The sequence below is a fragment of the Abramis brama genome, assembly GCF_963993115.1.
Source record: "Abramis brama genome assembly, chromosome: 7".
NCBI lineage: Eukaryota > Metazoa > Chordata > Actinopteri > Cypriniformes > Leuciscidae > Abramis > Abramis brama.
The window spans coordinates 17594566-17619747 of record NC_139969.1 but is presented as its reverse complement, the minus strand read 5'-3'; the positions used below and the strand labels follow the sequence as shown (position 1 = coordinate 17619747).

At 42.0% G+C, this 25182-nt stretch overlaps 1 protein-coding gene across 8 annotated transcripts in view; it reads left to right on the top strand.

The window, feature by feature from the left end:
• Positions 1 to 25182, top strand: part of rnf220a (ring finger protein 220a) — a 128843-nt gene that overhangs the window by 3141 nt on the left and 100520 nt on the right. For all 8 annotated transcript variants that reach the window (XM_084119942.1, XM_084119939.1, XM_084119941.1 and 5 more), the window contains exon 2: positions 6259 to 7091. In XM_084119942.1, the coding sequence (XP_083976068.1) occupies positions 6443 to 7091 (649 nt within the window). In that variant the 5' untranslated portion in view covers positions 6259 to 6442. The remainder of the gene's footprint in view (positions 1 to 6258; positions 7092 to 25182) is intronic.

Below are 25182 nucleotides of genomic sequence, written 5' to 3'. Positions count from 1 at the left end.
AAATTAATGTCGATTCCAGTGGCCGGATCAATGACCAGAGTTATTTTAATCTGGATTTGTAGAATTAAAATAGAGCAAGCGCAATTAAACGTTTTCATTCTTGTTAACAATCAGGAGGAGAAGAGAGCATCCTTCCCCTCAGGCAGCGAGGATGGAGACAGCAAGAAGTTCTGCGGCTCTAACTTGCAATAATATATGACTGGAAAAGTCTTTCAGGTCTGGATTCAAAAGAAAAATCCCTCCGACCCCGTGCACTGAAAGTACGCATTTCTCAAATGCACCGGCTTGATTGGCCTTTTGTCTAGTTCATGTTATCGACAAGCGTGCTGTTTCCCAACGAGTTAAGCTAGAATTAACCCCGTTAACTGGTAGCCTACCCACCCGCCCTCGTGCATGTTTATGTTTTCACGTGCTAATAAACACTTCACCGAAAGCTCATTTGTCATGCAGATGGTGGCATGATATGGTAATTAAAATAATCTACAAATAATACCACAGTTTGAGCACAGGGAAAGGTCGTGGTCCTTAAAGGATTCTTTTGAATTCGTCGAGAAATATTTAAGATGCGCGTGCGTGACAAGTGTCTGGACGGTTGTATAAAGATGAAAATAATCAGGTGTAGTCCTTGGATTGCCTAACTTCACCATGTCCCCTTCTATTATGTTTTGAAGCGTGCAGACACGCCTATTCATGTACCTTTTTATTTAGTGCCGAGGCGGAACATTTGAAATTTTATGGTGAGTGAGATACTTTGTTTGTTAGGTAAAAGCGCCCCAACCGCAGCAATGCCTTTGAATAAAATCTGCTTGTACTCGGAGTTTTTTTTTTTTAACACTGAGGATCGCTTTCGTCCTCTTTTACTAGCCTGTCTACTATAGGCTACTAACTCTAGATAGTTTATTTCTTATTATTAAGAGTAAAATTATTTTTCTATTGTTGTGATTTATATATTTCGGGGTTTACTGCTTGTAATAGCTTTTATCATTAAAGCTTATAGCGTTTATAATGAAATGTTTTGCTTTTATTAATTTTTAATTATTAAATTAAATAGTTTACTACTATATCAACGCTAATTTAATTATTATAAATTGACGCGCATTGAACTTATGAAGAACTGAATCAGTCATTGCAGTGATATTCAATGGGGCGTTGGCTGCGTGTGCTCTTTATTTTAAAGTGCATACAGCAGGCCTATACATATTTTGTAAGATTTGTTTTATGTATATAATAGTTGAACAAATAACAAAAAAAAGAAAAAAAAAAGAACATCCTGTGTGAATTAAGACAAAACTGCATTTGAAAAGCATTAAGTTATGGACATTTCTGTTAGAGACAAAATGTTGAGCTAACTGAAGATTCATTGACAGTCAATGCTATCTTTTTTGTAATTTGTTCTTTTTTGATTTACCTACCTGTCCATTATTTAGATGTGAGTTTAGTGCTATTTTACACCCTCTCTCACAAGGCATTACCAGTGCATTTGGCTGGGATCAATAAGAGTCCTACATCTCTCTGCTTGTCCGAATGTTGCTTGTTATCTTCCCACTAAACAATAGTGAGAAACAGTTAATTCCACCAGTTTATATATATATATTTTTTATTCTTACAGGGATCAAATTCAATTTGTTTTGTTTTTTTTAAGCACAAATTTGTAGAAGGATAAGCATGAAATTCATTCTGTTTTCTTACTCTGTGGAAAATGTTGTGGAACTGAACTTGGAATAAGAGGCCAGCCGTGATAGTTAAATTATTCTTGTGTTAGGCTGGCCAACAAGTTCAGGCGGTTTAGTGGCAGACTGCTCTTGCATTGTGCTTCGTTATCTATTATTGACAAACCCCTGGTTGGCAAACAGTGTGCTCAAACCAGGCAAAATCAAAAGCGTTTCTCTTTCTCTCTTGCTCTGTCTGTCTCAGTACACAGTGATGGGCAGCAGTGGACAGCTGGAAGGGAGGTGAGGTGGGTGTGTGGGATGGGGTCGGCTTGGCTTCTTTGCAGTCCGGTCCTGGCTCTGAGCAGAGAGGATCCAGACACCTTGCAAATAATCTGGGCTTAGTGAGGAATTAGTTGGCTCAGGTGGGTGGGATGAAACAAACAGTCCATCAGCCCCTGAAATGAATAGGCCAGGCAGGACAGGAAACTTTGAAAATCATTTTGTTCACAATGAATCAATGTTCCCTGGTGCCCGCCGCAAAGCTTTATTTGAAAAGCAAATCCTCACTTATTCTGACAGCTCATACCGAGTGCACGTTTTTTACAGCGAGAGTAAATCGTGCAAATTTTGTCTGGTGGAGAGAAAAAAAGTTGCGAAAGTTTAGAGGCAGGCCCTCGGTATACTTATGCAGGCGATAAGATCCAATAAAGCAGTGATTGATTACCACTATTTATTGCTAGGTTTTATTGTGTGTCATACACTGTGGGGAATTTATTTGTTGATAGTGAACTGGAGTGTTGAGGCACAGCTTGTACTATCATTATTGATTTAGTTAGCTGTATGTCCAAGTGTCATTATCCTTCACTGCGTTCTCACTCTGTCATTAAATCTCACTTTCACGTCTTCCTTTTTTTGTGTCTCATACTGAAGCTGCTACACGTTATTGAATTGTTCAGTGGAAGATTTCATATTGCAAGGGCTTTGATTCTAATTCAGCAGGACACATTATCTGCGTGGTCCTGAGTTGCAGGCCAGCCGACAGTGAATGACTGTATTTTCAATAATATCGACTGTCCTCCGGTCCAAAAGCGCTTCCTTACGGAATACCAAGTGAGCCGCCCTCTGCCGAGCAAGTACAGCCTGAGTGATACGCACGGCACCGCAAATATTTAACACCGCTTCCCTGATTGACAAGCTGACGTGAGGCTGGATTGCCATGTTTGTGTCGGTGACGGCAGCCATTTCAAGTGGATACTTAAGAAGGCGGTTGTGGATAAACATAAGTTTACCCTCTAGGGTGATTTAAAAAACGTAACGAGTTTGAGTGCTGCTAAGACCCTTCAGACAAAGGCATTTGGGAAGTTTTCAAGATTAAAGAAGTTCAAATGTGCTCCATGCTGCGGCACTGTCATTTCCTGCGACGACGTTTGAGGGCTCTCCATTTTAGCAGCTGCACACACAACAGCCTTCACACCGCATCATGTCTTTTGACAGCGCTGGAAGCATTTCAGTGGAAGTTAAAAAAGCGTGAGAAATCGTTGGCATGGCTTAATTTGGAGCAGCAATTAGCATGAAATCCATTAGTCGTCCGCATTCTTGTAACTGTTGCCATTTTTGTCTTCTCACATGGTCAGACAGTTAGAGATGTGTGGGTTTGAGTGTGTGTTTTCTGAGGGTATTGAATGACAGTGTCTGCCCTGTCCTGTAATAAAATGTAAGAGTGGCACTTTCACGGTTGTCAACAATCTCTAAATATACTGACAGACAGGCAGAGGAGCAGGAGCTGTGGTTTTTGAGTGACACCCTCCACCAAAACTTTTGCATTTTCTCTCAGCAGTCAAATTTGACAGTCGTTTGTTTTCGATGAAATTGGATTCATTTGCACGGCTCCCCAGAGCTGCGCCCAGAAAATGTGTCGTTGACAACTTCTTATTTGTCTTTGTTGTACCCTTTCTGTTTCCTTACATCATTAACTTTCTGAGAGAGAACATGCAGCTCATCACTACAACTGACACTGCAATATCATAACAATGTAATTTGAAAAGGAAATGCAATGCTAGATTTTTGCTGGATAACAGTTCAGTGACAGATTTATTTTTTCCCAGATAATCAATCTCAATTTTAACTTGTGACAAATATATCATAATGAAAGTTAAATGCAAGTTTCCAGGGGAATACATTTTTTATTGTAGTTATAATAATATATTTTTATTAATAATAATAATACATTTAAATGAAAAACGAATTATGCATTTATATAATAAAAAAAAAATTGTAGTCTCTTTTGTTATTTCATGTCAACACCGGCTTTTTTACTTTGCCATTCAAGTCTATTTTCTAAGAATTTTTCTGATACGGAGATGAATTTCAATGTTGAGCACTTAATGGATTTTTATTTTGGGTCATTTAAGATGGTTTCATGAATCTTGGATTTTCCTTGCAATGATTGATAGACGAAGGGAAAAAAGCGTGACAAGAGTTGCGGTGGACATTGCGGTCCTACCCCCCCCTCACTCATTCGCATTCTTTGGCGTGTCAGTGTGTGTCAGGCTGACTCACTGCTCTCTTCGGTTGCTCTGGGACACTGGGCTCTCAGTTAGTGCATGCTTTTGTGCGTGTGTGTAGCTGGGGCACCAGGCAGACCGGCCGCAGCCACAGAAATGATTAGCACATCTGTACAACACTCAGCCTAGTTATGCCCCCTCTCTCTCTCTCTCTCTCTCTCTTTCTATCTCTCTCTCTCGTACGCCATTGGGGGGATATCCTGTGTCCTTTTATTGGATTGTCAGTTTCACACTGCCTGACTGCGCTGATGGTAATGATAATAAAATTGAAATATCCAGGTACTTATCACTGTATTACCTTGCTATCAACACCCACCCGCACTCATTTTTTAGAGGTTATCCGAGGGGAGAGATTCGATACAGAGACGAGGCCCTGATGAGTGTGAGAGAGGGGAAAAAAAGAGGGGGCTTTCGATATTGGTACATTTTCAAGGTGCTATTTTCCCAGCTAGGCCGAGTAAGAAGACAGAAGGTAATGCGATTCTTGGGCTTCTCGCCAGCATCAAGCGGTGTAGTGTAACCCATTTTCTACAGACAGGAAACTGCACACATTCCCCTGCCATGTATGTGATAATGTAAAGCTCTTTTTACTGGGCCGCAGAGTGTGTGTGTGCAGATCGAGTTTTAAAATTGATTCGAATGAGTGTTCTGGACAGCTGATATCTGTAAAAATGCCCTGATAAATTCCCCTGGAGTTTCTTTGATGCAGTCTGATATTCTGTGTGGCATTTGAAATGGCCTCGCCGTGACACAAGTCTAAAGGCCCATCTATTTGAATTACTCTGAATAAGAGGACCTGTTCTCCAGATACAAGGATTAAATTCTGTTTTCCATACAAGCATGACATCTCACAAAGTCACAACATACAAAAGTTTGGGGTCAGAAGTCTCTTGCTCACCAAGGCTATATGTATTTGATCAAAAATACAATAAAAACAGTAATATTGTAGAATATTATTACAATTTAAAATAACTGTTTTCTATCTGAATATATTTTAAAATGTAATTTATTCCTGTGATGGCAAAGCTTAATTTTCAGCAGCCGTTGCTCCAGTCGTCAGTGTCACATGATTCTTCAGAAATCATTCTGCTGATTTAGTACTTTTCATATTATCATTACTGTTGATGATATTTTTTAGAATTTTAAAAAAAAAATTGGAAAATGTGGTCACTTATTTTCCAATATTCTTTGATGAATAGAAAGTTCAAAAGAACAGCATTTTTTTTTGAAATAGAAAACTTTTGTATCACTATAAATGTTTTTACTGTTCATTTTGATCAATTTAATGCATCCTTCCTGAATAAAAGTATTCTTTTCTTTAAATAAAATCTTACTTACCCCAAACTTTTGAACAGTAGTACAGTACTTTTATGTAAATATTCACTTTTGACCCTTTTAATGATGGTTGATGATAAAAATAAAGGATTCCAAATATGCTAAACAAGGTAGCCTAATTTTGATTTGTAATGAAGCAAGCAGTTTTAGCAGTACATTCATTTCTAAATTTCATATAAGTTAAATGTCTGTTTAACTTCTGATAGATCACTTTCGGGTCACCCTCAAGGGATTGGCGATGATGGACAGATGCACATGCACACAAATAGACACAGATTTGCTAAAATGCTTCTCATTAAACCCACTCACACTTTTGCCAATCAGTGAATCTTATCCTCCAGGGGTTCTTCTCGGGCTGTTTGGCTGCAGCTGGGGTCAAGGGGTGAAGTGCGGCTAATTTATTCATTCAGTCAAATATCCTGTGCAGATGGCAGGCTGATATGATATCAGTATGAGAATCCCATTGGAGGCAGAGGACCAGGGTGTTCACATGAGCAGGGCCGTGCTCTTATCTGATCAGCGCACGGCTCTTATCTGCCTCAGACGCCGTTCTGCTCCGCAGACAGGGAGATGGAGTAAGAGGCTTATATGTGATCTGAACCTCAGATCTGTGGGGGGAAACTTTCTATTTCAGAAAGGGAAAAGTAGGCAAGAGTTTCAGAGTGTTTTTAAGTGGTTTAACTCCTCCTCTGTTCAACTTTCTGCAGGTGGAGGACCATCGAGGATGAGCCGCCAGTGAGAGCGACCCCCGATTCTGCCAGAGCGTCGACAAAAGTTTGCACCATTTTGCCCATACCGTTTACCCCGTCTCTCTTCTCTCCACCCCTCCCCCACTCCCCTCTGCTCTCGCCCCTAACCCCCCCTCCACACAACTTCAGCCCAGTCTCCAAAATGGACTTGCACCGGGCGGCTTTCAAAATGGAGAGTTCCTCCTACCTGCCCAACCCGTTAGCATCCCCAGCGCTAATGGTGCTAGCATCGACGGCAGAGGCCAGCCGCGATGCCTCCATCCCCTGCCAGCAGCCTCGTCCATTCGGTGTGCCGGTGTCCGTGGAGAAGGACGTTCACCTCCCCTTCAACAACGGTTCCTACACGTTCGCCTCCATGTACCACCGGCAGGGTGCCGTACCACCCGGCTTCCCTAACAGAGACTTTCCTCATTCCCTCCTACACCTCCATCATCAGTTTGCACCTCCTAATCTGGACTGCTCGCCAATAAGCATGCTTAACCACAGCGGCGTCGGGGCCTTCCGGCCCTTCGCTTCACCTCCGGAGGACCGTGATGGAGCTGGAGGGGGATACCAGTCCGCCTTCACCCCTGCCAAGCGGCTAAAGGGCTGCCTGGAGGCCGATGCCTCCCCGCACCTGCGCTACTCCGACGCAGAAGGGAAAGAGTATGACTTTGGCGGTGCTCAGATCCCCTCCAGCTCACCTAGTGCTCTCAAAGCCGTGGAAGACGCAGGGAAGAAGATCTTCGCAGTGTCAGGCCTGCTGTCGGACCGAGAAACCTCGTCCAGCCCAGAGGATCGCATTGAGCGCTGTGAGTACACTCTTTTTTTAAACGAACTGCACTATTAATGTCTGCTACTCTTTAAAATAACGACAACTTTTGGAGTCTTCTACTACTTTTTTTTGTCCTGTAGGGATCCGGTCCGCTTGCGCACATTTGTCTGATAACTTTTGTTGTTTTGTTGTATGCAACAAACTACCTTCTCTAAGATAGTTCTCAAACATCTTAGTTAACTAAGTTAGTTCAACAGTTAGGGTGATATTAGAAAAGCATTTATAATAATGGAGAAAAAAAAAAAAAAATTTTAATGGAAAAATAAACATTTGTTAACCAATTAAATTTATCCAATGAGAAATTATTAAGAATAATTATTAGGAACTCATGGTAATATACTGTAAGTTCCACCTAAACATCAAGGTTAAAAACTTTATAAATACTTTCTGTGTGTAACAGTGCTTAACCTATAAATTTCTTGCTGTGATATGTTATCCCTGTAATATAGAAAACGTGTCCCGTGTCACAAGTCAAACTGCTGGGGAATGTTTAGAGAGTGTGTCCTACCGGTTCTACAGAGCTGATAAATTCCACAGATAAAACTCATAAATGAAATGGGGGTTTCTCGTGGGTGAGAGAGTGTGTGTATGAGTGAGTATGTGTGCGTTTTGGAGTTGAGGAAATGTGAAATGTGTGCACAGATTCATAAGACCTCTGCAGAGCGGAAGCCCAGTGGTATTACTGAAGTAATCCAACCTGACCACTCTTACTCAAATACATTAGAAGTCCCAGTGAAAACATAGGTACACACACACACACACACACACACACGGTTCTGAAAACCCTTTTTTTACAGCTTTCATTCACAGTATGTTTACCAGCAAAAATAACTAATTGTTTTGTAAATAAATCTAATTTGAGAACACTTTCTATGTCACAAGACACATAGTTGTATGATGTGGACTTTTTAATTTTTTTTAATTTTATTTTTATATTTATTTAACCATAATTACTTTTGGCAAATCCAAACCTCAAGAAAACTTTTTTTCCTTTTTTAGAACTAAAATCATTTAGAACTAAAGTCTAATTTAGTTGTACCTGGATATCGTCCAAAAATTATTATTATTTTTCATTATTTCATTAGGTGTATCTCAATTATACCCCCCCACCCCCCCCGTTCTCTTGTTCTCTGTTTTCCAGTGATACTTAACTATAAGGTTCTATTTGTAAACATTAGTTGACAAAACCTAAAAATTAACAATTCTTCTACCGCCTTTATTAAGCTTTGTTTATGTGACTTTGTTTTATTGACTAATGCATTTAAAATCAAAAGTTACATTTATTAACATTAGTCAATGCACTATGAACTAACATTAATAAACAGTTGTATTTTTATAAACTAACATTAAGAAAAATGAATACATGCTGTAAAAAATATTTTGCTCATTGTTAGTTCAAATTAGCTAATGCATTAACTAATGTTAGACCTTAAATGGGATCTTTTGCTTATTTATTTTATCTGGCTTCCTTGTCTAATTATTGGCATTTTTTATATGCGCACTCGCTCTCAAATCAATGTTTCAAATCAAGTTTCAGATTTTCAAATCTTCAAATGTTTCTAATTTTCAACTATTCTCCCACCTGCTCATTTTTTGGGGGGTGGGGGGGGGAGGGGGAGCTGTAGTGCGACAGGGAGGCCCACCCGTGGGGGAAATGGCAAGAGTGGGATACAGAAAGAGAGGAAGCACCCTTGATCGAACAGATGAGAGACAAGGGCGGCGAGCTGAGACTGATCCGATAAAAACAGCAGCACGCAGGCTGGGAGGAGCGTGAATGACACCCAACAAGAAACAAGAGAGGAAAGCAGGAGTGTGAGGGAGGAAGAGAGACAGACTAGAGGAAACTGTGTCCAGTATCTCATCTAGAATTTCCCCTCTGAGGGTGTCTCGTTTGAAAGCACTTTTTAAGACATCCATCGTAGCGCTTTTGAACCAGCAGCTGCACAGGAAGCAGCGATGCAGTGCCGGTCCTTTCGGCTAGATGGATTATAACACCTTCACCCTCAGCTCAGATTAAGCGCAGATAGTGGCTCTCAATGGCCAATCCAGGTATAATCCAAGTTCCTCAAAGGACTGTAATCTGACATTCATACTATCAGATAAGAGCAGCGGCTTCTCTTGCTGAAATGAGAGGGGATTAGGGTGGCGGAAGGGATAGGAAAGCCTCAGCCTCCTCTCTGAGGAGAAAGAACAGAGAGAGAGTTTTAAAATACAATGATTTGGAGAGTAGGAGACAGTTTTGCCTTCTCACTCTCTGCCTCTCTCCTTCTCCTCCTCTCTTTTGAAGCTGAATCTAATTAGATTAAACCTTAGGCCCACCAAGGGCTCTAATGCAATTGAATTTCCAGCAGTGTTGTAGAAGAGACTTAAATTGGGTTCCCCTTGACTGGCTACTGTGCTACTGGCTGTCACTTCAGGAGCCCTGTCCTCTCTCTGGGCGTTAAGCCCCAAATCTGCACTGTACTGCTGTCGGTGTGATTCTCAGACTATATATAGAACAAGTACTTTATATATATATATATATATATATATATATTAGATGTAACGGTACATATATTTTTCCCGAACGTCACGGTATGGATGTCACGGTTCGGTGCATAGAGTTAATGACAAATACAGTCAGTCACAGGCGATCCACACTCCAATCCAGAAGGGGGCGCGTGCGGTAATGCAATGCTGTTTGCTAAACGCCACAACAAGAAAATGAGCAGAAGAAGAAGAGACTATCTATGCACCCATAGATATCATATATAAACGCTAGACGTCTCGTGCGTGCTGCTGGCCAATTGAGGTCGACGTCCGCACGTGGCGGCCATCTTGCCACAGACAGCTCGCTCACTCGTTTAATGGTGCATGTACTTTTAAATAACCATAACTTGCTCAATTTTCTACCGATTTTCAAACGGTTTGGTTTGTTATAAACGTCAGAGATGTAGTTATGACACTGCATACATACACTGCATATTATGAATAATTATAACATACATGTTAAAGCATTCGGAATTATAGCCACGTTAATAACGTTTGTAAGAAACCAAACCGTTTGTAAATCCGTCAAGATTTCAGCGAGATAAGAGGATTTGTGTGCCTGCTGATCACTCACCTTACATTAAGCCTGCCTGTGACAAGATGGCCGAACGGTGATGCCGGAAGTGACTGCGCCATAAGACATCTAGCATTTATATATGATATCTATGTATGCACTAACCTAAAATAAGAGTTCAGATGGCAAGCAAGTGCTGAGTTTCGATAAAATTTTGGGACATGGTCGCTTAACTTCACGGAAAGAAAACTGGGAATCGGAATCCTGTTTGTTTTCGTTATTTTACAAGAGCACAATGTTTTGTTCTTATTGAATATATTCTTATTGTATCTAATCTCTGCACAAGTTTTATTTTTCATTATTGCATTTATTTTGTACTTTTATAACACAAGTGCTTTTCAGTTTTGTAACTGATAGTAATAACTTAAAATATATAATATAAATATTAATTTTATCAGCCCTACAAAAATATTTACCTCTGCAAGAGTGCATTCTGTTTACTACTTAGTGCTTAGTACTTGAAAGGAGGCTGTCCTGTACCAACTACTTCTGGGGGGACTAAATACCACTAGGTGGAACAAACTGCAATTTGCACTATACTGTCTGTTCAAAATAAATGAAAAGAAACCTAGCATTGGGGATTTGTTGTATGTACTGAACTGTGAATTCTGTGTACCATTACACCCCTAATATATATATATAATGTGTTTTTTTATTTATTTAAAAATTAACTATACAACTAAGTCAATACACCGTTGAACAGAGGAGTTTCTGCTTGCAAAAAGAGAATGCGTCAGAGCTCGTAATAAAACGAGAATCAACATTGGCTTGGCTTTTCTTAGATGGCGAGAACTGAGGGATTTGAAATGTTGTAAAAACTACATCGAGATGGCATTTTTATTTCACAACAGGTAAGTAAGGTACTTTATTGAACAGATAAATTGCCATATGTAGCTCTAACAGAGTTCATTGTAAGGATTTTCTATTCTGAAGGGTAATTTCATTATGGTTGTTGAAACGCTTGACTGAAATTATGGTCACTATAAAATCTTTCTTCTATAGCATGTGATTTGTGTATTGGTATGCTCATTTCCCAGTGTGAACGTGTTACATCTGGAGCTTGTTTGTTTGCCTTTTCCCTCCACACATTGGCGCGGCAGTGCCGAGCAGTGAACCTGACCCAGGACAGCAATCCCAGCTTCTCATCCACAGGGAAAATGTGTGTGATAAACAGAGAGACTGAGATAGTGTAACCTGTTTCCAAACTCAGTGTGAGCCACAGAAAAAATAAGACATGAGACGTAGTCTTAGAAGGAGAGAAGGCAAGGAATGAGGGAGAGAGAGATGAAAGAAAGATAAAAAATAATAAAAGGCAGGGGATGAGCAATCAGCAGCGCCGTGAGCTGAAACGCAGACTGCAGCTGCCTTCCTGAGCAGCTGAAATAAAAGGGAAAAAATCCTTAAGACAACAGAGCGGAGCTACACGGGCTTCCTTCCTGACGTGACCAGCTCGTGAGCCGTGTGGGCCTGTCTCCATAAATCCCCGCTGATTTACGGGGAACTGGGTGGCTGTCAGCTCCGTGCTTAACCCCCACCACCCCGGCCCAGTCTTAAAGCCAGGCCGCCGACCACCCGTCCTTCCCCATGGAGTTCCGACACACTCGTTCTGAACTTCAAATGATTTCAGCCCGGGTTGATATAGCGCGCAGATTATAGCACACGTCAACATGTTAAAAGATTCTCCCGTGTCCTCCCTGAATGCGCCAGAGCGTCAGTCACAAGGATATATTGTTACAGTGGCAAACCTGGAAGGGACTCGTTCTCTAATTTACACGGCTACTGAGGAGTAGCGCCGAGATGCATTGTGTTAGCAAGCATAGTTATTTTTGTATTGCGTCTCCCTGTCGCTCTCTGGCTTTGTAGTTGCCAGTCAGCCACTGGGTTTGAGCCTTTAATTATTTGCCGGTGCTCTTTCTCTGTCTCTTTTTCGTTCTCCTGCTCTCTCTCCCTACCCTCACTCCCTACCCTGTCTGCGTGATTGATTCTTGTTTTCATGTTTTTCGATTGGGCCACACAGATCTGTCAGACTGTATAGTTATTCTGCCGTCTTTTCCCTTTCAAAAGCTCTGAAGAGCAGTGTGCACTGACAGCTGTTAAAACACATAGTTGTTGGGGTTTTTTTACCTCTTTTTTTGTCAGAGAGCAGATGTTAGTGGCATGTTTGTGTGTTTTTCTTTAGGATGTATTGAAAACTTTGGGAAACAGTTGCAGAGGAAGTGGCAAATACACCAGGATAGATCATAATAATGGAAATTTGTTATTATTGAACAATAAAAAATGGCTGGCTTGCTCACAGTTGGAGGGAAACGTTTTTTAGGCTCCGTTTGAGGAAAATTTTCTCAAGCAGACAGTGTTGTTGCTCGTCTCTGGCAGGTGAAGAGTTAAGGAGATCAACATTGTCATCCCAGCTAAAATCCCCCCTCCTTCTGTCTCTTCCTCCCTCCCTCATCTGTCCTCCTGCTCTGGTTCCTGCTCCCTCCTCCTCTCTGTCACGGTCTAGTGGCGAGGCTAAGTTAAGTAAGAGTGTTCTAATAATTAGGCTGCAGAGCGACCGCTCGTCTGTGCTTACCCAGATGTTAAAAGGCTTGTCCTCTCATGTTGCCTCCCTGTTGGTACCCCCTCCACCCTTTATCCATCCCTCTTTTCCAGCTTCTCTCTCTCTCTCTCTCTCTCTCTCTCTCTCTCTCTCTCTCTCTCTCTCTCTCTCTCTCTCCTCAATCTCATTTGCTCTTGCAAGATCTATCTATCTATCTATCTATCTATCTATCTATCTATCTATCTATCTATCTATCTATCTATCTGTCTGTCTGTCTGTCTGTCTGTCTGTCTTACTGTCTGTCTCTCTCTTTTATATCAAACATTTGCTTGCAACCAACATTATGGGATTGAGGTTTCATTTCTATTTGAAAATCTGCTTGTCAGAAGCATTTGAGAGAGATGAGAATTACTTTATTGCAGATCTGAAGAGTAAAGTGTGTGATCTTTCTTTCTCTCTGTGGTTGCTCTTGGCAAAAGACAGCAGGTGTCAGTGCAGCAGGCCATGGCTGCACCACTCTTTGCGGTGTAAGGGAGCACCGGGCCGGGCCATTGTTGCGGCATGATGCAGATCAAGGATTAGGGCTTCCATCCTGAGCTTTGTTGGCAGACCCACTTGAATTGGACACAGGCTGGTGTGTGCGGACCGCTGGAGCCACTGTTAGGGAAATGAACAGGGGAAATGGGATGAGAGCATGCATCCTCTCCAGACAAACAGCTGGGATCAGAGTGAACGAGTGAAGGTCTTACACACCACCGCACAATGCTCATGAATATACAGTAGCTCTTTATTGTCTAACAAACACGTTTGTTTGCTATGAAATAGTGTATTGCTTTGATTAATTTGTGGTTTTAAATAATATAAACATTATGCCCTAAATGATTTCCATTCATAGATGCAAGCTCTTGACTGTTGTGTACATGCAGCTGTATGGAGGTTCTGGCAAGCATCAGGCATGCACCCAGTCTCCCAGGCTTTAGGTCAGGCTTGTTCCCATGGCCTGGATGTGGGCCTTGTGGTGATGTCACACTTTGCTATAAAAGCAAGCTGAAAGCGGTCCGCTGAGTCCTGTAGAACCGCACAGCTGGCATTAGTATCCGTTCTGCACATGCACCCGGGGTCAGGGAGCCGGTCATGGTACCACAGCGGGCCGTCCGTCAGCCCTGAGTTTAGTTCCGGGCCACCGGCAACCAGGAACAGCCCTTAGATCAGGCTCAAACTCCCCTCCTCCCCATCCTAGACTAATGCAGATGTGCTGAAAAGCCTCATCCCCCTGAGTCCCTTAAAGAGGTAGGGGATGAAACTTCACTCTCGCTAACAGGTTCACCACCCAGAGCACAGCAGACCCACCCCAGCCAGCCACCCGTTCGCATCCACCACCTCTTTATCCTTCTCTCTCCCTTCCTTCACCCCTCCTCACTCTTTCCCCCAGTAATCTAATCTTCTCTTCGTGTGCGGGTGCAGTCTTCTGTGACAGACTTGTTTCCAAAAAGCCGGCTTGGCTAAAGGACACACATATTATATATATTTATTGCTTCCCTTAAATGTGAATTATTGAACACAAGTGATTACTGAGTGGGATGCATTGGGCGCTTTCTCGGAGTTTCAGACGACTGTCGGATTAAAACAACAGCATCCAAAGTGACATCTTGCATGAGAAATGTCTTTAATGTAAGCTCGGCTTTCTTCCGAACATTAGCATTAGCTAGAGGCGTGCCGTAAGCCCTTACACCTGTAGCAGTTTGTTGCTTGTTTTCGGCTGCTACCGAAGCTTCCAGCTCTGCTTTATTGGTTTTGAGAGGGCCGCATGTGTGATCATTGCTCATTACCGGTCGCAGAGACCTGAGGCAGAAAGGCGGCTCAGGAGAATCTGCATGGAGATACGCACACTCCTCCAGAATGCCAATAGCCCGCACACATTAGAAAGTGTTGCCATTTTGTACCTTCTTCCCGTCACTCTCTGTCCAGGCGCTCGTAGGGGCCTGATTAATTATTTAGCAGCATGTATCATCTATTTACCTTAGTAATCCATCTGTCAGCACGCTTATTGATCCAATCCTGCATTCTAATTGTGCATCCTCTCGCAGCAGCTAGCTCATATTTAAATTCAATGCCTGTCACTGCGCCTGACTGTCTGTGCGCCGTGTGACTCCGTCGACTATTGCGTCTGTCGCTGCGGTTGCATTTCAGAGTTAAGCTACAGCTGTTCTGGAGGAAGTGAGAGTGTATCTTTCGTCCCCTCTCAGGTGTGACTGCATGGTCGTTTTTTAAAGTGAGGTTTTATTCAGAAAGATGTGGTAGGAAACAAAAGAGATTCGGGAAGAATGAGGGTGAGAAGAAATCATGAAACTTCCATATATATCTATTTCGTAAACCCTCAGTTTCATTCCAACTTCCCCTTACTTTCTTTGTTGTCCAAAACCTAAAACAGCTGCTATCTATCCATCCCTCTTTTCCAGCTCTCTCTCTCTCTCTCTCTCTTTCTCTCTCTCTCTCTCTCTCTCTCTCTCTCTCTCTCTCTCTCTCTCTCTCTCTCTCTCTCTCTCTCTCTCTCTCTCTATCCTCAATCTCATTTGCTCTTGCAAGATCTATCTATCTATCTATCTATCTATCTATCTATCTATCTATCTATCTATCTATCTATCTGTCTATCTATTATAAGTTAACAATAGATTAGAGACGCAATACAACTGGGCATTTTACATTTGATTGAAACTATCGTCTATATAAAATTTAAATAATTGTATTCCTTTCAACTCAATTCACCATTTGTATTTGTTCTACCCACCACTAGATTGCATGAACAGTATTGTTGGATATCATAGACAGTGAGTGTGCCTTCCTACCTTTGTTTACTGCTTGCAAAGGTAACATTTTTCATCTTTTGGTCAGCCTTTCTCTTACCTGTTCTCTTCCTATCTAGCATTTTCACTTTCATCCTTCTCTTATTCTCTGTGTGTGGTTGTGTGGTGGCAGTAGGGGCTTGTTTGTTGTGGTGACAGGGAAGGCGCCCACTGATAAGAGCACCATGGCAGCTGGTTGCTGTGGCTGTGTGCGGTTAGTGAAAAGGCCAGAGTGCGGAGCGGTCAGGAAGCTGAAACGCTCCTGCAGTTGTCAGGCTGGTCTGTCTGGCCAGGCCCCTCAAACTGGGCTTTTACATGCCAATAAAGAAGGCCGTTTCGGGGGTGGGCTGGTAGCCAGGCAGCCTGGGAGAAAACAGTTAAAATAGGCACTTAAGAACGCCCTCCCCCCTCTCCTATCACGATGGGTTACGCCGCCGTTCTCAGTTGTGTTCTAACAAGGCTTTTGACATAATTGAATACAGTAGCCCTGAGTAGATAAGCGTTTCGTGTGCCAGCCGCTGTGCGTCTGAGAATTCTGGCTATGTGTGCACATACTGGAACTGTATGTGTGTGTTTTATTAATTTGCCTGTGTACTAATTCCGTGTGTGTCCGCATGCTCACTGCCAGCTGGACGTGTGTGAGCTTATATCCTTCCTTTGATGGCCCACTCCTCTTCAGGGCTAATAAGAACAGATGCGCGAGCGCCCAGCATGAGTGATCGTGCAAATGCAGCAATCAGTAAACACTCGCTGAGTTAATGACACCAATCAATGGCCTTTTAAAACAGCTATTTGATAATTGCAATCATCAATGCCTCCTGTAGTATACATTACAAATGGCCCTCTCCTCTTCTTCTCCACTCCCTCCCTCTTACTCTGTCTCTCTTTTCCTCTTCCTTTTTCCTCTTCCTTTCATTTTGTGAACATGGATCCATGGTCATATTATCCTGTCAACCGGCGCGGTGCTGTAATTTTACCATATGTATCTCAGGCTATCATTGAACCAGAGTTGTTAGCATTTTAGCATCCTCGTCTTCCAGGATTTTTATTGAATTTATTTTATTGAAAAGAATTGAAAACACTCAAAATAAAAGTTTCAACAACAACAAAAGTTTTTAATTACACTAAATAATTAAATGATTTAAGAATATATAACTTAAAAAATCTTACAAAATTTGTTAACCCAAATCTAAAAAACTAAAAGATATATATAAATAAGTATTCAAGGTTCATGCTTGATGACTTTTGTTAATCTTTGCTTTGTAAATCTTTTTCTTTATAAACAATTTCAACTTGATCATGCTCCATGAGGTAGTTTATAATTTCTTAAAAATATATATATATATCTTTATATCTTATTATTTTATATATTTATAAAAGGTACAAAACATTTATTAATGCAGTGGACTTTAATTTAAATATCTGTTGTGCAAGTCATAATGAAGCTTAATTTTTGTAAAAATGGAATAAAGATGTTAAAGAATTTAAAGGAAAAATAAGAGGTTTATTTTTAATTACTACTACTTTAATTTCATATGTACATCATTGAGGTCTCAAACAAAATGTAAAGTCAGTCTCAACAGAACATGGGGGTGGTTAAGGTTAAAAAAACAACATTTTGCAATTAAGAAGCCCGAGGCAATCATCAATTTCATCTTATTTGGTGGGAGGTACATGTATATTGATTCATTCGCTTTTCATCACTGTTCTTTGTTCCTTTTTGTGTCCACTCCATGTGAGCGATACAGTATTGGACAGAGAAGACACAGTGGTCACGAGTGATCTCATGCGCGAGTGCTTTTCCTGTCTGTGTTTTCTGCAAGCCAAGAGCGAGTTTATTTTTGTGATACATCAAAGAACACGGACGTTCTTTGACCGCATCTCCTCCCAGGGGGTCAAAAATCTTCTTAAGCAGAGACCCCCTCCACTTCACCCCTATCAAAGGCCCCCCCTTCGGTCGGCCATTTTCAACCCGGCGGCTGTGTGCCTGCAGGCCCTAGACCACGACAATTTCAGCACTGCAGAGCCGAAAATTGTCGCCATTGAAAATGGCACCTAAAAGTGGCTAATCTGAACTCCCTCTTTATCTAGTCCCCCCTTCCTGTGTGTGTGTGTGTGTGTGTGTATGTGCTTTTGTGAGTTAAGCTGTGATTCACACCTGCTGCTGTGTAATCCTGTAGTCATGTTGGCCCCTGGCTCCCGTGCTCGCGCGGCTCTGCGGGTGCCATGTGGATACGGGCTGTCTAATACCACATCCCCACGGCAGAATGCACGGCATCCGCCTCTGGGGAAACGGGGGTGGAGGGGGGGGCACAGTCGAGTCGGCGAATGGGGTCCGGAGGAGGAGGGGGTGAGCTTAGAGAGCAAAAGAGAGCAAATCTGTCACTTTTCCCAAAGCAGTCACCCCTGTGACCTCCATTCAAAGATATATTGATTTTCCAGTGCTCTGACTAACAAGCGGCAGGCTGAGTGGGGTTTAGTGATAGTGGTCGTATGGCTCGGACACAGCGTGATGCTCTCTTCTAGAAGTTAAACACGTCTCCTCTCTGTCCTCCTTGCGGGGGCATCAAACAAGTACAAATAATCAAAAGGCATTGGCTCCCCTCCGTTTCCCCTTTGCAGATCTCTCCGTATGAGACCATTTTTCTGCACACGTATGACAGCATTTGCTCCTCATGTGGGGCCTTTTGCTTCAACTTTCCCTCATTTTTTTGGTCCTGCATGTGTGTCCAGTTTGTTTTGTGGGGTTTAGGAGGGCTCAAACAGACCCTCCACTTTAACTTTACTGGTCTCCTCAGATACACACAGTCTGGTGAGATGTAAAAATCTGTGGAGCAGAGAGGAGGGAAACAAAGCGACCATGTACAAACAAACAGTATCAGGGGAGAAGGGCCTACGCCTCTTAGAGCGAGCCTATCCTTCAGTATATCAGGCTTGGGAGAGAGAAAGAGATGGGAGGAAAGAGAGGAAGGCTACGTTCACACAGCAGAAGAATGCAGATGTCACTCTAGTTTTAGTTTACATTCACATAGTTTATTTATAAACAGATGTGACACTATCTTTCACCGAATCTGACACATTTAAGTCCTCCATTTTAATATTTTTCATTGTTTTACATATTTTAAAAACATTTAAAATGAATACAGTTAATTTTCATTTAAAATTCTATTTACAGTATGTGCATTCTACAAATATTGAAGTTTTATTCCAGGTAAAAAATAATAAAATAATTATCTTCAATAATTTCTCTTCACTTTTCTTTTGACTAGATCAGAGGTACATCATTTAAAGGGAAAGTAAAATGGTTGATTTTTAATTATTACTATTTTATATGGACATTATTGAGGTCTCAAACAAAAAGTTATGTCAATCCCAACAGAACATGAGGGTTAAGGGAAAAAAATACCATCTTTTGAAAGGGGGTTGGTTCGATTATCAGATTGCTTGCACGTTTAAATTTTTTATCGCTTTTTTAACTGAAAAATACTGACCTTATTAAAGTCACTTCTGAAAGTCGTTGTTTAAACAGGTCAATTTAAGAATCACACCTGCTTTTCAATACAGTTTTCAATCCTAAAACATTACCGTATGAACATAGCTAAAAAGAAGTGAGGTGGACTGATAGAAAGAAGGAACTAGAGAAAGAGAGCGAATAGTTTACTCGCAGCACCAGAAAAAGGAGGCTTGTTTTTGAGATGAGACTGTTTGTTCAGTCAGGCTTCAACAAACCTGCCACCAATGGCTTGCCGAGCTGGGGTGAACACAGAGGAATGTTTCACTTCGTTTTCTCAGATGTGTTTGTATTTCACGGAGTGATGCACAAAGAAATACAAGATTTGTTTTTTGCCTCTCCAGAAAGCCAGTTTTATTTTTCCTCTTGTTTTTTTCCCTTGGTGGATTTTCAGGCAATCTGTTCCAAACTGTTACGACTCTAGCTGAATTCTCATAATGACAGTGTGAGGCTGTTTGCATCAGCAGCGGATGTAGACGGCGGCATGTACTGTGTGAATAGCAGAAGGGCCTGTAAAGTGGAGGTTTTAAAACTGCCTGTCTTTGCAGCAATGTCACAGTAACAACTGGAGGGATGTTATGAGCCTGCTCCAGTGGCAGGTGTCTGGGGAGAAATGGCCTCACGCAGAAACCTGGTGTTATATCCGTGGTAACAGGGCAATTGGCGGGATCGGGGCAGACGCCCCAGTGGGCCAGGATGTCTGCATTCCTTAGGCAGATTGCATGGTGGGAAATGTTTTGGTAGGGGTTCGAGGTTTGCTGTGCGCTGTAATGGCAGGGCGTGGATCACAGGGAGAGGTTTACCTGTGACTGTAAGAACAGCACTGACATGACCCTCACCCCTAGCCACATGCTGTTGAGAGGTGTTAAAAAGGCTTACACAAAAAGTAAAAAACACGAGCGAAAAAGTATTTAAGTAATGGGTAATAAAACTGTTTGCCCTATAACTGTATTTTTTGAGGATAAAGCTGTATTTCATAAAGAGTAAACGGAATGTCGGGTTGATGTCGTGGCTTAGCAGTTTACGGTGCTCATGTGAATGATGTGAGTTTGAATATATATATATATATATATACATATATACATATATTCAAACTCACATCATTCACATCATTCATATATATATATATATATGTATGTATGTATGTATATATATATATATATATATATATATATTATGTATGTGTGTGTGTGTATACACGTTTTTTTTTATCTATGCTAAATATAGATTACATTTACAACAATTGCAACTTCAGCTGCACATTTATATCACAATAGCATAGACATTATATATAATATAATTTAATATAAGCATATAATGTAGTAGCTGGTATGTAAATTATTAGCTTTGTGTGTGTGTGTGTGTGTGTCTATGTGTGTGTCTGTGTGTGTGTGTTTGTGTCCACCCTCGGGGGTCTTTTCTAGCTCTTATACCTGTTGTAGCACGCTCTGCTGCTGTGTTAATAATATTCTGTCGATACAGCGACGTGATGAGCCGGCTGTCTGGTTTGGGCTGTTCTACATCCATCATCCCTGCTTCCAACCTCCACCCGTCAATATCGGGGCCCAATGCTAATGGTGGCATTTAACCAGCGGATCTGACAAATTAACCACCGTCCGTCTACATGGGTTAAATATTCATCATCCCAGCTTTAACCAGTCCTAGCCCCCCTCACAGTGCACCTACAGAGCGCCAACATGAGCACAGAGCTCTCAGCACTACATCACTCACATGTGCCCTTAACAAAGCCTAGAGCACCAGAAGGGAACTGAGGTTAAACATACTGTCTTCTTATGGCCAGGAACTGTGAAAAATAGTGACAGTCCTCTTATTTATTTTTATTTTTTTAAGCCCGCTATATTCTTACCAGCGAATTTCATTCGGGCAGGTCTCAGGACAGACAAGACGTGTGCATATCCTCACACATGTACACACCGCACATCCCTTGTGATCTCTGCAGTTCGCACCCTTATGCTCAGGGTTTGTTACAATCAAAGCGCCCCATCACCCTACCTCTCCGGCCGGACTCACACAACAGCTTGTGGTGTGTATGTGCGCCTGTCTGTCTGTGCGAGTCTATATGTGTGTGCAAAGCATGAAAGAGTCCCTGGTTTCTACTGTCCACCCCTCCCCTTCACTGATCCTTATGTCTCCCCCCTTCTCTGTCTCTCTTATTCAGCCTGTCCATCAGTGGCCTCATAAATAATTCATTGCACTCTCCCTGATGTCTTGTCACCTTCCCTTCTCATTCGCCACCTTGGCTCCCTCCTCTCACTTCCCCTGTGCTGTCCTCAGTGTAGCGGAACACCCCGGGAGCCAGCAGGGCCCAGACCACACACACCCTCTCTCTCTCTCTCTGTCTCTCTCCTTTCTCTTCTCTGGCTCCTCCCTCTTCCCCCGTCCCAGTCAATGGTCATTCAATCAGAAATGGCTTCCTTTAGTGTGCTCCATTTGTGGGTTGCATTTGTAGCCCGGTAATTAATAGCATGTCCTTTTAAACTGTCCTCTTCCTTTAAGATTCATGCACTCTCTACTAAACCTCAACACTGAGGAATAGCAATAGAGCCCTGTGTTTGTACAGTGTATGTGCCATTATGGGTTTTATTACTTGCATGTCATAATTTGATGTCATTTTTCACAGCATTTCAAAAGTTTGAGGTCGGTAAGATTTTTTAAAGAAGTGTTTTTTTTTTTTTTTAAAGCAAGGCTGCATTTTTTTATTCAAAATACAGTAAAACAGTAATTCTACAGAATATTATTAAAAATAACTTTTTAATTGTCATATATTTGCAGCATCCATTACTCCCATTCTGCCTAGATTTTCTAAATTTTGTTCAAAACACCTCTAAACTGTCAGGAAATGAAGTTAATATTACTTTACATCCTCCTCAGTGGTAGGTCAGGGAATTGATAGGTTAATCCACCACCAGTTGCACGGCGTGTAACCACAAACATCTTAAACAGAGACGTCACTTATAGAGCCCAGCACTGATGTAGCATAACCACAATAGCAAACCCTTCTGTTCAAATGGGGCTGAAAACACAGCGCCGTACGATTCGTCTTGTGGTTCTCTTATTGCTATTCCTCCCTGCATCCCTCGTCAATTAATGACTGAATTGTATGTGCACAAAAAAATGGAAAAAGACAAGCACCCGGGAAGAGTGAAATAATACTGCTATTATAATGTATTAATCACATAGCTTTGAGGGCAGTACAAATAACATCACAACGGAAGAAAAAACAAAACTATGACAAATTGGTTTTCCTTCATGGAGCTTGTTTAGCGTTCAGGGAATTGCTGATATCGAAGCCCGATTACGATCATCAGAGAGCTGTGTGCTCTTTCATGTGTGCTGCTAGTGAGCGTGTGTGTTTGATTTTGTTTGTGTGTGTATTATTCACAGAACAGAAGGACTCAGCCGTGTTTGTAGGCGTGAGTAGCAGCCCTTTTGAGACTCGCGCGGTCCTACAGACCATCTCTCTCTCGGGCTCGTCCTGACAGGGCCTGTCTGCAGCACTCAGGCCCTGATCAGGCAGGGCGATTAATACGTTTTAAAAAATGTCCCATCCACTCTCGCAGCCAGCCACACAACTGCTACTCTTTATTCTGCCAGCCGTCTACACGCGCTCTGCAGCATCAGCAGCGGCAGAGCGGCCCATGAGAAGCAGATCAATCAGGGAGCCTGCTGATGAATTAAAGCCTTTAGCAGCCAGGAGGGGGAAGCTGAAACTTTGCTGAACCGCACACACACTGCCTGTCTACATTTTAAACGCACCTTTGTGAGCCAATCATATGCAGTTATCACAACATAGTGAGCTGTGGTGGCTTAGAAGCCGAATAGAAATGAGTAGGACGAATAAAGAGTAATTTGGTGTGGAACGTATCATGTCCACATCCTACCTGGTCCTTTTTTTTTTTTTTTTTACGCACCTTTGTGAGTCAGATAGCCAACCCTATCACAGCATATAGTGAGCTTTGGTGGCATAGAAAATGAATAGAAAAGAGTAGAACGTATTAAGATGAGTCATTCGGTGTGGAACGTCTCATGTCGACATCCTACCTCATCCTTTTTTATTCCTGTCATTCAGTCTAGCTTTCGATTCACTTTGTTACAGCCACTAGCCTTCCTCTGCCAAATTATCTCTCTCTCTCCCTGTCCCATGATAAATTAATTTTAACAGTGACAGCTTGGTTACAGAGCCGCCCGCCTTGTTTCGGGGTAATTCTGGCGACAGCTTTAAGACTTGTTGTATTTAAGGTGCCCTGTAATTACATGGCTTTAGCATATGTAGCGCGAGAGATATGATTCATCTGCCAAGTGGGAGCTGGCGAGAGTGGGAGGGAGGGAGCGAGCGAGAAAGAGAGATACGGTTCAGCAAATAAAAAAAGAGCGGCGTGTTGCTATGAAATGTCCCCCTTATTATGTCTCATTAAAGCTGAGACCACAATAAGGCAATACAGCCCATTAATAAGATCTATGATCGGTGTGCTAAAAGCCACAGAAAGGGGAAGGCTGATATCTCGTAGGTCCGTAAGGGTTGTGTGTGTGTGTGTGTGTGTGTGTGTGTGTGGGTGTGCTGCCCATAGTAGAAAACAAGAGGAAAAATGTGTTCCTTTTTTCAGCTATAACCCTGTGGTGTTTCTGAGCGATAGCAGATAGCAGCGAAGCCCCTCTGTGCTAATTAGAGGAGCTTTTAACGAGGACAAAAAGATCTGTAGTGTGGGGGAAACTGACAGGCCGCGTTAATCCCAACCCTATTGTCAGAGCTACAGGAAAGCCGTGTTGGACAATCACCCAGGGAGAGCGTGATAAATCCGACGCAGGGCCCTGGCTAGCTCCCCACACTCAGGCTAATGGGTTATGAGCTACTGCGCTACCGTTAGTATTTCACACGCACAAATCAACAGCGGTTGCATGTTAACGCAAACATGCTGCGTGAATGCACATCACGCGTGTGCGCTTCCTCGCTCTGACACAGACGTGATCATTAGTGGTAATTATCCTGAGTGCTAAATTACTACCTGCAGTTAGTGCTTGATTATTGTGAAGGAGAGCGCTAATCTATAAGCATGGAGTTAGCGGCGGTATGGAGTGCTACTGCTAGCTCTTCAAACGCCTATATCGGTAAATTAGAGTAATAAGATGCTATTAGGTCTTAATGAGACCACAATGTAATTTACAGTGTGTTGAGTGCTAATCTGCTCCCCACATATGATGTCAGGAGATTGGTAGGGGAATATCACGCTGTTCCCAGGCTGCAGTGACAAAATGCATTCATACACTATAGTAATGTTATGTCAGGCAACCAAAAAAATTTTCTTGTGGTAACACATAATTTAACTAGTTTGATTCAAGTCAAATATATAATGTCACAGAATCATCCTAAGTTGTTTATCCAAAGATATACTCACCCTTATGTCGTTCCTTTGTGACTTTGGTTCTTCTGAGGAACATAAAGGAAGATGTTTTGAAGAATGTTACAACTGTTTCTGTCCATACAGTGAATGACAATGGGGTCCAAAACAAGACTGAACTTCAGGTTTTGACATAAGTGTGTCAGGTAATTTTCATTTTTAGATGAACTATCCCTTTAAGAATGTAAAGGAATACATTTTGCTTTCAAGTTCTCGCACAGAATAGCAACGTGAACACAAATTCAAAGTCAGGTGTAGCTGCTTGAGTGAGTAAATGACTAGCTGTGGCCTATTGACTATTTGCACAATGAAGTCCAGGTCAGTGTCCAGTAGATTAGAGTACAGGGAGCTCTAAAGTGTCCTCACCTCCTCAGCTCTGATAAATAACTCCCCATCCATATGATTCACTAGGGTGGCCTCCTGCTGATTGGTAATTTGCTGAAATTAAAACCTAATCAAGCAAACTGCTGGACTGCTTGTGAATAATTTAGAAAGGATGTGAGGGAGAGCCAGACATCAGGGACACACAATTGGGGAAGTGAGAGAGAGCAATAAGAACATAAGGAGGAAGAAAGTTAAAGTCGAGGAGAAAACCACTTTTATTTTGTGGGGTAATTTTTCCTCCCATTGGAAATTATACCACAATGATATAATTACT